Source organism: Mesoplodon bidens, assembly GCF_964165515.1.
Source record: "Mesoplodon bidens genome assembly, chromosome: 12".
Lineage (NCBI taxonomy): Eukaryota > Metazoa > Chordata > Mammalia > Artiodactyla > Ziphiidae > Mesoplodon > Mesoplodon bidens.
In genome coordinates, this window is record NC_138168.1 from 41,842,314 (window position 1) to 41,857,161 (window position 14,848).

General features: G+C 41.9%; 1 protein-coding gene across 5 annotated transcripts in view; it reads right to left on the reverse strand.

The window, feature by feature from the left end:
* RTN4IP1 (reticulon 4 interacting protein 1) overlaps positions 1-14,848 on the reverse strand; it is a 47,757-nt gene that overhangs the window by 12,974 nt on the left and 19,935 nt on the right. For all 5 annotated transcript variants that reach the window (XM_081250990.1, XM_081250989.1, XM_081250988.1 and 2 more), the window contains exons 6-7: positions 4,693-4,829; positions 1,287-1,470 (exon numbers count right to left, since the gene is read on the reverse strand). In XM_081250990.1, the coding sequence (XP_081107116.1) occupies positions 1,287-1,470; positions 4,693-4,829 (321 nt within the window). The remainder of the gene's footprint in view (positions 1-1,286; positions 1,471-4,692; positions 4,830-14,848) is intronic.

Genomic DNA, 14,848 nt, shown 5'->3' on the forward strand with positions numbered 1-14,848 from the left:
AATTCTCATGGGGCTTCCCTGGTGGCGCAGTGGTTGACGATCTGCCTGCCAATGCAGGGGACACGGGTTCGAGCCCTGGTCTGGGAGGATCCCACATGCCGCCGGAGCAACTGGGCCCGTGAGCCACAACTACTGAGCCACGCGTCTGGAGCCTGTGCTCCACAGCAAGAGAGGCTGCGACGGTGAGAGGCCCGCGCACCGCAATGAAGAGTGGCCCCCACTTGCCAAGGCTAGAGAAAACCCTCGCAAAGAAACGAAGACCCAACACAGCCAAAAATAAATAAATAAATAAATAAATTTATTTTTTTTTAAAAAAAAATCCTATCCTCTGCTTTAAAAAAAAAAAAAAAAAATTCCCATGGACCTCTAAGGGTCCGAAAGCCCCAGTCTGGGAGTCACTGGCATATCCCAGTGTTACTACCATGAAAACAGCCAGCTCTACGCTGTCTTAATGAAGCTTCTGCCTTCATATACAAGAGACTGTATATATTAAGACAGTGAAACAGAGAGCCATCAGGTGCAGACAAGAAAAAAGCGGAAGGTGTACCAGATGGAATCAGGAGCGGTAATAATAGCTAATAATAAAGGCTAACATTTAACGGGACTTCCCTGGTGGCGCAGTGGTTAAGAATCCGCTTGCCAATGCAGGGGACATGGGTTGGAGCCCTGGTCCAGGAAGATCCCACATGCCGCGAGCAACTAAGCCCGTGCGCCACAACTACTGAGCCTGTGCTCTAGAGCACGCGAGCCACAACTAGTGAGCCCGCGTGCCACAACTACCATGCACCTAGAGCCCATGCTCCACAACAAGAGAAGTCACCACACGCCGCAACGAAGAGTAACCCCCGCTCACCGCAACTAGAGAAAGCCCGTGAGCAGCAACGAAGACCCAAAGCAGCCAAAAATAAATAAATAAATGTTTAAAATAAATAAATAAAGACTAATATTTAATAAGAGCGTCTTGGGTACCAGGCATTGTGCCAAGTTCTTCACATGGGTAGATTATCTCATTTAATCCTTACAACATACAGCAAGGGAGATACACCATTAGCCTCATTTCTCAGGTGAACATGTTGAGGCTTAGTGACGCTAAGTAACTTGCACGGGGCTACACAGCTACCAAGTGGAGGCCAGCATTTGTACCCCGTCAGTACGTGACTCCGGAGCCCTGCTTGCAGCCACTGTGCTGTGCTGGCTCCATGAGAAAAGAAACTGGCTAGGAGGCAACCAAATTCCAGAAGCCCCAGGCGCCTGCTTGCTCTCACCAACCAAGACCCTCCCCCTACCTTCAATGTCTTAGAGCCCACGGTGACGCCTGTCTGCAACATGCCGTCCGCTATGCCCAACCGGTCCATGTTCAGGAGGAAAGGAGTCACCAAAGTCACATACGTGGCTCCTGACCACTTCTTGAGCAAGTTTGGAGCCCATGTTTCAGTGGATCCACCAACACTGTCAAGGATAAAATCAAACCTGGAGAGAAAGAATCAAATCAAAATATCCTGGTCAGCCTTTATCCAGGGCTCCAAGCCGCCTTCACTCCCAGCGCCAGTTAGCTACAGGGTTTGTTTCCATGACAGCTCGCAGACAGCAGGGGGTGGATGCCCGGACAAAGGAGAAAAGGGCACACACCCACTTGCTGGATCTCCGGGATTTCTCCACTGTAAGTCAAATGTCATTTTTTTAAATCATATTATTTTCAAATACTTTAAGAACGACTTAAACAAGTGGTTTTCAACCAAGGGTGATTTTGCCCCCCAGGAGACATATAAGGCAATGTCTAGAGACATTTTTAGTTGTGACAATTGGGGGAAGCGGTGGGAAGGGGGTACTGGCACCTAGAGGCCAGGGATGATGATAAACATCCTACAACGCACAGAACAGCCCCTCACAACAAAAAATTATCCAGCCCAAAATGTCAGTAGTTGAGAAACTAAGGTTGCCAAGGCTGAGAAACCCTGACTCAAGCTTTATAGAAAACTACAAAGCTACCCATCCAATGTAGGTCAAAGTACCCTTTCGTTCACATGAATACTTGAGAGAAAAGTGTATTAGGTTTTGACCCACACACGTCATTTGCTTGTATTCCCTCCACAATCAGAACTGCTTGTAGAAGCATCCTCTTCACCTTATGGAATTTTCTTCTTTTGGTTTCATGCGCATCAGCGCAAAACAAAAGAGAAATCAACAGCCTGCTCTCAGTCTTCAGTTCTGCTCTAACATGCCAAAAAAATCCAGTCCTAATGGAATGCACAGGAACTGACAGATAGTCAGCGCCTTAAATCTAATCTAAAATGGCTATAATCGCTACCTTCTACTTAAAGGGGGTAAAACCCAATGAAGCTTTAAAATATTTTAGAAAACAAAGATCTATTTAGAGAATGCATGCTTATATATTAAGCAAATTAACAGAGGAATTCCTTTTTGGTAAGTCCTTTTTCCCTCCTAAATTCATCTGGATGAAGTCAAACATCAAAGCTTCTAACACCAGCTTTGGCCAACGTTGGGGCTCTTGAGTCTTTCATGGGACTAAACTAAAGACGGACAAATAAAAATTAAAAGATATGAAGTGCAGGAGAGTGACCTTACTAGATGACTATTCTCATTAGAAAAGAACAGAAAAATTCTTTTTTATGAGTTTAAGTATCTGCTTAAGTTTCTACTTTTAAGTTCCTATTTCATTCCCAAATTTTGAATAAACAAACACGATGACACTTAATTTAGATAAAACTTAAGGGCAGACTGGTATTATAGAACTGGCACTGCCTGCAAAAAGAAGTCCAGAGACCAGGCTGTAGACCCAGCTCTCCCACTAATGATCAAGTGGCGTGACCTTGAGCATGAAAAAACCTCCTATCCTCTGCCCTTATTTTCTCGACTGTAACGCCATAGAGTAGGACTGAAGGATTTCAAAGCCCTTTCCTGCTGTAAAATCCTAGGATTCAAATCTAAAAGGCTGCTATTTGGAAGGAGGAACAAATTTATTCTAGGTGGATTAAGAGGCCAACCTCCAGGCACAAGTTACAAAGATCAGTTTTAACAAAAGCGATCATTAAAAAAATAACGGCCTGCATTTGCGAGCTGGTGAGCTCCCCTGACTGGACAAGAGCAAGCAGAAGGGGCAAGGCCACGGCGGAGACTCAGAGGAAGAGAGTGAGGTGCAGGGTGGGAGGCTAGCCTGGGTGCACTCTCGCCTTCACCCGTCAGGGTCTCTATTCTCTGGCAAAAGATTCCAGACATGCAAAACACTCAAGGTGGATGGGGGGAAAGGGTGGGCCTCGGCCTGTCTCTGCTGCTATTCCTAGAAGCAGCAGAAGAGAGGTGATTGGCCGAAACTACCACTATCTGGAAGCCTCGGTCCTGCCACACAGGCAGGGATCTCCTCAAGGGACAGTGTTAGTCCTCAAATGTGCCGTAGAGCGTGTTCCTGCCACGGGGGCTTTACATTTGGTGTTATCTCCACCTGCTCCTCTCCTAGATTCCCTCGACAAGTCATTAAAGAAATATTGATTGTAGGTCACTACACCATCCCGGGGTGGCGGGGGACACAGCAGGGAACAAGACCCCTGCCCCCAACACAAAAAAGTCCTATCCTCCTGGCTTGCTCCCCGAAGCCTCTGCCCAAATGCCTCACTTAGAGGCATTCTTCAACCACACCATCGCCAACAGCCTCCTCCCTCTAAAACAGCCTTTCTTTCCCCCTTTCACTGCATCAGTGTTCTTGAGAGCACTAACCACTAGAATACAAGCCCACGAAAGGGGGCAATGTGTCTGGTTCGCCACTGCGTCTTAGCCTGTGCTTAGAACACTGCCGAGCGGGAAGGGACATTCCATAAAGAGCTCCAGGATGATGAGTGGCCGGCTGCTCCTGGCTGTACAGCCAAACATCTACTGTTGGGAGTTGGGGTGCTGGCTGAGAGGCTGGGCTGTGTCAGATAGGGGCTCCCTTTGTCTCCTTTTTTTTTAACCCATGAAAATATACTTCTACTTAAAGTGGGCAAGAATAATTAGCTTCTGAAAACTAATTTAAAAAGGGAAAAATCTCTGAAATAGAAGCAGTCAAACAGCTTTCCAAATACTCCTCAGGCACGCTGCAGCTTTGCCTGGGCTGGGTGAAGACCAGATTCCTAAGCACCCCCGTCCCTGCCCGAGCCACAGTCAGGATGGACAGGGCCTGAGAGAATTCCTGAATCCACTCTCACTTGGTACACTCTGTCAAACCACAGCCTGGCATTCAGACGCACCGAGAGCATCCACAGACTCCCATTACTGATATCTATACTGCCTTTGCTTCTCTGAAACCCTCATTATGAAGCCAAAACACTAATCATGTATTTCACGTACTGCTCTATGTTCTTCTTGTGGTGTCAAATGCCCCTGGAGGGGATACACTTCCAATTTTGCCTTCAGACCTGTTACACGCGAGCAATAAAAGGACATTGACTTAAAAATTAGCAAAAGGCTAGGTAAGCAAAATTTCTTTCTCAGTACAAATTACGTTACACGATCGTGCTGTATTAACATCTGGAGTTAAAACAGAAACCAACCTAAATAACCTCTGGAGACATGGAGTGTTTTCGTAGATTCTTGTCTAGGATTCCAACATGACTGTAAGGCCACCCAACCACCTCAGGCTTGCATTATCAGCTGCCTTTGTTCCCACCTTCCCAATATGAACACTGTTTGAATACATACGGCTTTAAATGTTTCAACTGCTCTTCCATATTTCCAGATTTGTAATCAATTACATCATCTGCACCGAGCTTCCTTACAAGTTCACTGGCATCCTGAGAGCAAACCGCTGTCACATGAGCATCCCACGCTTTCATTACCTGCCCAAAAAAGGAAAAAAGGCGGGGAGAGAAGTAGAAAAACTGAATTAAATAAAAAATAGTTGGCACCATGTATCAGGTTAATCTCTAGACAATTCTAAGTGCTCTATCTTAACAAGAGCTGCAGGAAGCTATCTGCCAGAGACTAGTAAAATGATTAAACTTGTGTTCACTAAGAAAAATCCAAGAAATAGATCTCATTTTCCCTGGACGAGACAGTTAGTCGCCTTACTGTCATGAAGTTATAACCAATCCAATTATAGAAGGGCTCAGTGCCTCACCAGCATCAGAAAAGACAGGAGTTGATGGCCTTAAGCTCAGCATTTTCAATGATGACAAAGGTAAATGGGAAAAAAAAATCACGTCCTCAGAAGATGAATATTTAAAATGCGTCCAGAACATAAAAACGCAACATCTCTTCATTTGCATCTCCAGTAAGTGTTAGTATAATCTTGAGTCAGACAACTGGGTAATCAGGTACTGGGTAATAAATGAAAGGTGCTCTCAAAAAGAGGGGAAGAAGGGACTTCCCTGGTGGTCCAGCGGTAAAGAATCCATCTTGTAATGCAGGGGACACGGGTTTGATCCCTGGTCAGAGAACTAGCAATCCATGTGCCGCAGGGCAACTAGGCCCGCACACAACTGCTGAGTTCGTGCACCTCAACAAGAGAGCCCGTGAGCCGCAAACTGCGGAACGCACGTGCCACAACTAGAGAGAGAAAACCCACACGCCACAACTAGAGAGAAGCCCGCGCTCTGCAACTAAGACCCACCACAGCCAAAAAAAAAAAAAAAAGAGGGGAAGAAAACATGGCCATTTTATTTTCAAAACATGCATCAGGTCCTCTCCTTTAGAGTAAAAAGACCTAAATAAATGGTTTGGAGGATTTAAAATGCAGATACCTTATATTTTAAAAATAATATATTTTAAAATAACTAGACTTAAAAAAAATGAAGGATTCAGGATTAAGTATCCAGAAAGCATCACGCTCCAAAATGACTACAGTTCCTTTCCATAATGACAATTTCATAGAATTAAAAGGGAGCCATCATCAGCAAAATTTGAGAACAGTTACTTGAAGTTCACTGAGAAATTTTCAAACGGGCAGTTATAGGTCATGACAGATCAGCTGTTTTCTCCCTCCTGTCCTCAATATCAGTTTCCTGAACTTCCTTAATATAAGTTGCAGAGGTTCACTAGAATATATGAGATCTGTGTCTGTTCTGTTCACTACTGGATCCCCATTCTGTGGTACACACAGATGCTGGAGATCTGTTAAAAACAAAAAACAATAAAGGATTTAAAAACTACCCACAATCTTACCTAATTTCTCACTTTTAAAAAGTAATACTGACCAAGGAATATGCCCTGGAAATCTGAGGGGAATTAAAACATTTAGGACTGACATGATATATGATAGTTTATGTTTATGGGCCACAAACACAGACACTTGAGTATAATGACAGGTTGCTTTCTACAGCAAGTCCCAAACTAAATTCAAATATGTGAAGAATACAATCCAAGATGACTATCCAGTATCTGTATAAAAAAAGAAACTGTCAAGGAAAAAGGAAATTGTGTTCTAAGCACCTACATTTAATTTGTGTTTTCCCTGAACAGTATTAAATCCTCAGGAAGAATCTGTCATATCTTGAAACAGTTCAATGAATTTTTTTCCAGATTTCTAGATTTTCCTCTCCCACTTAGAACTATCTAATATCTTTGCACACTACTAAAAGGTTTTTAAACAGCTTTAGTTGTTTTACTATTTTATGTAAACTAAAACACAAGTATAAGAGACGTCTGTAAGGCAGACACCACTCAGACAGAGACAGCAAGCTGGCTGCCACTCCAAAAGCTCTTCCCTGTGCCTGGTCCCCACACCAGACCCTCTCTCCCAAAAGTCATCGTTACCCTGATATTTATAGTAATCACCTCCTTGCATTAAAAAAAAAAATGGTTTTATCACCCATATATGCATTCCCTAGATACCATAGTTTAGTCTTACCTACCTACCTATCTATCAATTTATTTGACTGTGCTGGGTCTTAATTGCAGCACTCAGGATCCTCGTTGCAACATGTGGCATCTAGTTCCCTGACCAGGGATCAAACCGGGCCCCCTGCATTGGGAGTGCGGAGTCTTAGCCACTGGACCACCAGGGAAGTCCCTATCCCCTTCACTTTCTTAAAATTTATCTGTGAAAGAATCTAGGCCATGTGACCTGCAGAGTTTTCCCCACTGGAAACTCTGGAATTTCTGATTGCACACCTGGGACAGTTCTACCTGTTACTCTGTCCTGTGTATCTTCTGTTTCAATCCATTTAGCAAGACTATGAATAATGTCTGGCAAAATTATAGGATGCATAGCATATCTGGTTGTTGCCCTTTTTATTATCTCAGTGGCTGTCTACTGGTGGTTGCAAAATGGTGATATTCTCTCTCTCCTTTTTTCACTTAGTAGTTGGAATACTTTTATAAAGAAACACCTCTCCTCATATATTAGTTTACTCAGGTGTACAGTTCGTATAGAAAAGGCAAATAAGTTTTTCCTTTTTTCAGTTTATAAAATAATAAATTGGGTTCCTATCAGCTTCCAAAAGTGACCACTTTTTTAAAAATATCATCATGAACTCATGGATTTAAACATAGTTGAAGGATTTCAATCCACTGTAATTATCATTATGATTACTGAAGCTCAAATTGTCTTCTTTAACAATCTTTGGGAGTTTCTTCAAGTTGGCTACTGAGTCTTTTTTTTTTTTTTTTTTTTTGCGGTACGCGGTCCTCTCACTGTTATGGCCTCTCCCGTTGCAGAGCACAGGCTCCGGACGCGCAGGCTCAGCGGCCATGGCTCACGGGCCCAGCCGCTCCGCTGCATGTGGGATCCTCCCGGACCGGGGCACGAACCCGTGTCCCCTGCATCGGCAGGCAGACTCTCAACCACTGCACCACCAGGGAAGCCCTACTGAGTCTTTTTGACATGGCTCAACTAGCCTTTACTAACTTCCTTGCTATTAATATATTTTAGGCTCATTCTCGTACATTTTGCGCCCTAGATCTGGAATCTGCCTTTTCTCCAAGGCGCTGCATTTTTTTCTGTGTGTAAGCAATGATATTTCAAGAGACAGCTTTACATACATACATATACAAAATATCTCGAGTTCATATTGATACTTCCAATTCAATTCCAGACTGTCAAGCTTTTACTTAACCTCTTTTCTGTTACATCTGTATCTCCTTTCCTCCACTCCTAAAATCCTGGTTGTCAAAGACAAAGGGGATGACAATTAAAATATGCCATAAATACCCAACTGTTCCATTGTATATTACAACATAACAGTCTCTGAAAAATAGTACTAATATCACTACCAATATGATTAATGAAAGGATTAAAATAATTTTAATATATGCTCTCTGTTCCTCCGCTTTTTAAAAACAGCTGTACTGTTTACCTTGTCAGAGCATATGGCTGTTACATACTACACTCTCTTTTTCTAAGCCCTCATTTAGTTTTAGTTCTACAGATAACTTTATATTTAACAGTTACCACCAGTCCTTGGTTCGATGTCTCTCTAGCCATTTTAGTTTTCAGAAGCTCATTTTCTAGTAGATTTCTCAGAAAGGGATCAGAAGAACATATTCCCCAAGTTCTTGCATGTTATTAACAGTTCGTATGTGCCCTTTAGTGTATGGAGCCCGGTTTTGCTGTATATAAAATTCTTAGCATATTCCTTCTCAAGTGTCTTAAATATGTTACTCCATCCCTGCTCCCTTCACTAGCATTAAAGCACTGTTGTCAGGGCTTCCCTGGTGGCGCAGTGGTTGAGAGTCCGCCTGCCAATGCAGGGGACACGGGTTCGTGCCCCGGTCTGGGAAGATCCCACGTGCCGCAGAGCAGCTGGGCGCGTGAGCCATGGCCGCTGAGCCTGTGCGTCTGGAGCCTGTGCTCTGCAACAGGAGAGGCCACAACAGTGAGAGGCCCATGTACAGCAGAAAAAAAAAAAAGCACGGTTGTCAAAAAGTCTGCTGATAATTGAGTTTTACTTACATGTCACATGCTCTTTTTTAAAAAAAAAAACACTGCTTTTTTTTCTTAAAAAGAAAAAACCCTGGTGTATAAAGCAGAAACTAACACACCACTGTAAAGCAATTATACTCCAATAAAGATGTTAAAAAAAAAAAAAAGAATCGGTCCCAAAAGGGAAATGTGAAGGCAGTACTAAGGAGAAACTTCCTCTACTTAACCACTTGACTCAATTCTAGATCATAAAGACCAAGTTTGACTTTAATTATCTTTCTTTCCAAGTCCCTTTCATTATATCCTCTGTCAGCCTTGGTTTCCTCATTTGTGAAATAAGAATAGTAATGCCCACCTTATAGTTTTGTCAGAGGATTAGACATTAAAATAATTAAATGCACCAGGATATTGTATCTAGCATCTAGTATGTACTCAGTAAACCTACTTTCCTCCCCCTTGTAAAACAAACAACAAGCAAAAAACCTGATGGCGCAGCAGTTAAGAATCTGCCTGCCAATGCAGGGGACATGGGTTCGAGTCCTGGTCTGGGAAGATCCCACATGCCGTGGAGCAACTAAGCCCGCGAGCCACAACTACTGAGCCCACACACCACAACTACTGAAGCCCATGCACCCTAGAGCCCGTGCTCTGCAACAAGAGAAGCCACCACAATGAGAAGCCCGTGCACCGCAACGAAGAGTAGCCCCAGCTCGCCGCAACTAGAGAGAGCCCGCATGCAGCAATGAAGACCCAACACAGCCAAAAAAAAAAAAAAAGAAAATGTCCCAAGATTTTTGTTTGTTTGTTTCTCTTTTTTCTTTAAGTGCCAGTAATTTTACTAGAGCTCCCCTGGATATTGGTCATTCTGGGTCCATGTTCTTAGATAAGTGCTTTGGTTATTTAATATGTAGTTTCAAATCATTTAACTTCAGGAAACCAGGGAAGTTTCTTGAACTACTGATTTTAGTATTTGTTCTATCCCCTTGTTTCGGTTTTCTTCTTCAGAAACTCCTATTATCCATATAGCAATCTTCGTTCCTGTCTTCAATATTTGACACTTTCTCTGAATCTGTTTTTATCTCTTCCTTTCTTTCGTAATTTACAATTTTTCCTGTTTACACATTCTGTTTCTATCAGGCCAGCATTATGTGTTTGTTATTGAGTTCCTTCTAGTTTAGTCTTCATTGCTAAATAATTTTTTTTTTACTTTTTTCTGAGTTTTCCAATTATGATTTATTTCATTCTTTCATGCTCCCTATTGTATTTTTTAGATATATTAATTTGTTTATTTTTAATTAATTAATTTAACTTATTTATTTTTGGCTGCATTGGGTCTTTGTTGCTGCGCAGGCTTTCTCTAGTTGCAATGAGCATGGGCTACTCTTCATTGCCATGCACAGGCCTCTCATTGCGGTGGCTTCTCTTGTGGAGCACAGGCTCTAGGTGCGCAGGCTTCGGTAGTTGTGGTGCACGGGCTCGGTAGTTGTGGTGCACGGACTCAGTAGTTGTGGCTCACGGGCTCTAGAGCGCAGGCTCAGTAGTTGTGGCGCATGGGCTTAGTTGCTCCATGGCATATGGGATCTTCCTGGACCAGGGCTCGAAACTTCTTAACCACTGCGCCACCAGGGAAGCCCTCTATCGTATTTTTAATCATTTTTTTAGCTTGTTTTTGAAATTGCAGGTTTCATTTTGATGTTTTCCAATGTGTTTTCATTTTCTGTAGATATGTTATTCTACCTTGATATTTATCTATTACTCAACTGTTTAATCTTATTAAAATATGTTCATTGTGAAACATAACACACAGAGAAAAGTACATGGAATATAAATGTACAGCTTAACAAATTATTATAAAGCAAATACTATTTTAAGCATCACTCAAGATTAAGAACTAGAACATCTCCTCACTTCCCCCTCCCAGTCAAAACCCCCCTCACTCCCTTAGAAGTAATAACAGCTATCAGGACTTTTACATGAGCCTCCCCTCGCCTTTTTGTAAAGAGATTTACTATGTAGATAAGCAGCCTTAAACAGTATTGTATAGTTTCACCAGTTCCTGAGTGTCATTAAATGGAACCATATAAGGTGTACTCTTGTTTCTGACTTCTTCCTACTTGTAAGATTCATCTACTTCATTGCACACAACTATAGTTTGTTTCCATGGCTGTGTAATGTTCCAGTGTAAGAATATTCTGCAGTTTACTTCCCTATTTTGCTGTTGATGGCCATTTGAGTTGTTTCCAGTTGGGGGATAATACATGTAATTCTGGTACATATCTTTTGGTGAACATGCATGTACAGTTGACCTTCTGTATCCAAGAACTCCACATTGCTGAATTCAACCAACCAACCAGGGATTGAAAATATTTGGGAAAAAAATTTGAAAGTTCCGAAAAGCAAAACCTGAATTAACAGTATACTTGCAACTATTTACAAAGCATTTACATTGTGTTTAGGTATTACAAGTAATCTAAAGAATATTTAAATTATACGGGAGGATGTGTGTAGGTTATATACAGATACTACGCCATTTTATATAAGGGACTTGAGCACCCATGGATTTTGGTATCCAAGGGGATCCTGGAACCAATCTGAGGTTGGTTCTGAGGTTGGTATACTGAGGGATGACCATATGCCTATCTACAGAGTACATTCGTAAAATTGTTAGGTTGTCATAGAGCAATTTATATTCAGAGTTACTAGATGGTGCCAAATTATTTTCCAAACTGGTTGTACCAATTACACTCTAATCAGCAGGGTATGATATTTCTCTTTTTCTCCCTCCCTTCCTCCCTCTTTTCCTTTCTTCCATTTACTTATTCATTAACCCACATTTACTGACAATCTGTGGATCAGGCCCTGGGTATCTGTCTTAGTCCGTTTGGGCTGCTATAACAACATACCACGGACTGGGTACTTTATAAACAACAGAAACATATTTCTCACAGTTCTGGAGGCTGGAAGTCCAAGATCAAGGTGTCAACACCTTGATGTGTTCAGAGCCCTCTTCCTGGTTCATAGCCAGTGCCTTCTCTGTGTCCCCACATGGTAGAAGGGCTAAGAAGCTCTGCTGGGCCTCTTTCATAAGGGCATTAATCTCATTCACGAATGCTCTGCCCTCATGACCTAATCACTTCCCAAAGGCCCCAATACCATCGCTTTGGGCATCAGGACTTCAACATATGAATTTTGGAGGGACATAAACATTCAGACCATAGCAGTATCTAATGGTGAATTAGAAAGAAGTCAAGGTGTGAATCTCCTGGGAGTCCTTTCCCCTCTCTCTCAAATCAGTGAGCAGGTGGATGAGAAACTCCAGCACTATCCTGGTCCTCAAAAGGTCTGAGGCGGGGTCTGGGGAGAAGGATAGCACCCAAATTCTCCCTCCTGTAAAGCCATGTGGCAGAGCCTCTGAGTGCGCTCACTAGCCCCTACTGGGGAAAGGGCCTCTCTCCTCATCCTGAGGGAGGCTTAATCAAGCCTGCTCTCCCAGCAGCCAGCCAGTTAAACATGTGACCACAATGGGAGCAGCCACTAGGTGCCATGCCGTTCCTAGAGGCCTGGGGCACTTTGCTTTGTTTTGTTTGAGGTAAAATTTACACACAATTCATAATTTTAACAATTTTAAAGTATATAATTCAGTGGCTTTTAGTACAATGTTGTGCAACCATCACCACTATCTAATTCCAGAACATTTTCCTTACCCCAAACATAAACCCACACCCATCAAGCAATCATTCCCCATTCCCTCTTCCCCCCAGCCCCTGGCAACCACTAATCTGCTTTCTGTCTCTATGGATTTGCCTCTTCTGGACATGACATAAATGGAATCATACAGAAATGTGACCTTTTGTGTCTGAATTCTTTCACTTAGCATAATGTTTTGAAGGTTTATCCATGTTGTATTATGTATCAGAATTTCACTCCTTTTGATGGCTAAATAACATTCCATTGTGTATATATACCACATTTTGTTTTTCTATTCATCAGTTGATAGACATTAGGGTTGCTGCCATTTCTTTGTCCATTATGAATATTGATGCTGCTATGGACATTTGTATATAAGTTTTTGTTTGAACATAGGTTTTCATTTCTCTCGGGTATATACCTAGAAATGGAATTGCTGGGTCATAGGGCAATTCTATGTTCAACATAGAATTAAGAATTTTAAGAAACTGCCAAATTATTTCCCACTGTAGCTGCACCATTTTACATTCCCACTAGCAATATATGAGGGTTTCAATTTCTCTACATCCTTGCCAACACTGTTATTTTCCTTTTTTTTTTTGTGGTATGTGGGCCTCTCACTGTTGTGGCCTCTCCCGTTGCGGAGCGCAGGCTCTGGACGCGCAGGCTCAGCAGCCATGGCTCACGGGCCCAGCCGCTCCACGGCATGTGGGATCCTCCCAGACCGGGGCACGAACCCGTGTCCCCTGCATCGGCAGGCGGACTCTCAACCACTGCGCCACCAGGGAAGCCCCTTTCCATTTTTTTAATAGCCATCCTAGTAGGTGTGAAGTGATATCTCATTGTGTTTTTTTTTTAATTGAAGTGTAGTTGATTTTCAATATTGTGTTAATTTCAGGTATTCAGGGGTTTTTTCATATTATATTCCATTATAAGTTATTGGAAGATATTGGGTATAATTCCCTGTGCTACACAGTAAATTCTTGTTGCTTATCTATTTTATGGATAGTAGTTTGTATCTATTGATCCCATACTCCTAATTTGTCCCTTCCCCCTCTCCCCTTTGGTAACCATATGTTTGTTTTCTATGTCTGTGAGTCTGTTTCTGTTTTGTATATAGATTCATTTGTATTACTTTTTTTTAGATTCCACATATAAGTGATATCATATAGTATTTATCTTTCTCTGACTTATTTCACTAAGCATAATATTCTCTAGGTCCATCCATGCTGCTACAGATGGCAATATTTTATATTTTATGGCTGAGTAATATTGCTTTCTGTATACATACTCTCTCTCTCTCTCACACACACACACACACACACACACACATCTCCTTAAGCCAATCATTCAATTGCAGCTTTGATTTGCATTTCCCTAATGACTAATGATGTTGAACATCTTTCCATCGACTTACTGCCCATTTTTATATCTTCTTTGAAGAAATGTCTATTCAAGTCCTTTGTTGATTTTTTAACTGGATTGTCTTTTTGTTGTTGAGTTGTGAGAGTTCTTTACATATTCTGGATACCATACCTTTATTAGATAAGTGATTTGTAAATATCTGCTCCCATTCTGTGTGTTGTCTTTTTACTTTCTTGATAGTATCTTTTGATGCACAAAAAAGTTTTGAATTTAATGAAGTCCAATTCATCTAATTTTTTTCCTCTTTTGCTTGTGCTTTTGGTGTCATCTCTAAGAATCTATTGCCAAATCCAATGCACGAAGATTTACTCCTATGTTTCCTTCTAAGAGTTTTATGGTTTTAGCTCTTACATTTAGGTCTTTAACCCAGTTTGAATTAGTTTTCACATATGACGTGAGGTAGAGGTCCAACTTCATCCTTTTGCATGTGCATCTAGTTGCTCCAGTACCATTCACTGAAAAGACTATTCTTTCCCCTGTTTAATGGTCTTGCCACCCAGGTCAAAAATCAACTGGCCACTGGGACTTCCCTGGTGGTCCAGTGGTTAAGAATCTGTGCTTCCACTGCAGGGGGGCACGGGTTGGATCCCTCGTTGGGGAACTAAGATCCTACATGCCGCATGGTGTGGCCAAAAATAAAATAAACCTTTAAAAAGTAAATCAACTGACCATAGGTTTATTTCTGGATGCTCTATTCTGTTCCATTGATCTATATATATATCTTTATGCCAGTACCACTGCTTTGATTACTGTAGTTTTATAAGTAAGTTTTAAACTAGAGAAGTGTGAGTCCTCCAATTTTGTTTTTTTTTCAAGATTGTTTGGCAATTTGGGGTCCCTTGCAATTCCGTATGCATTTTAGGTTCAGCTTGCCCATTTATGCAA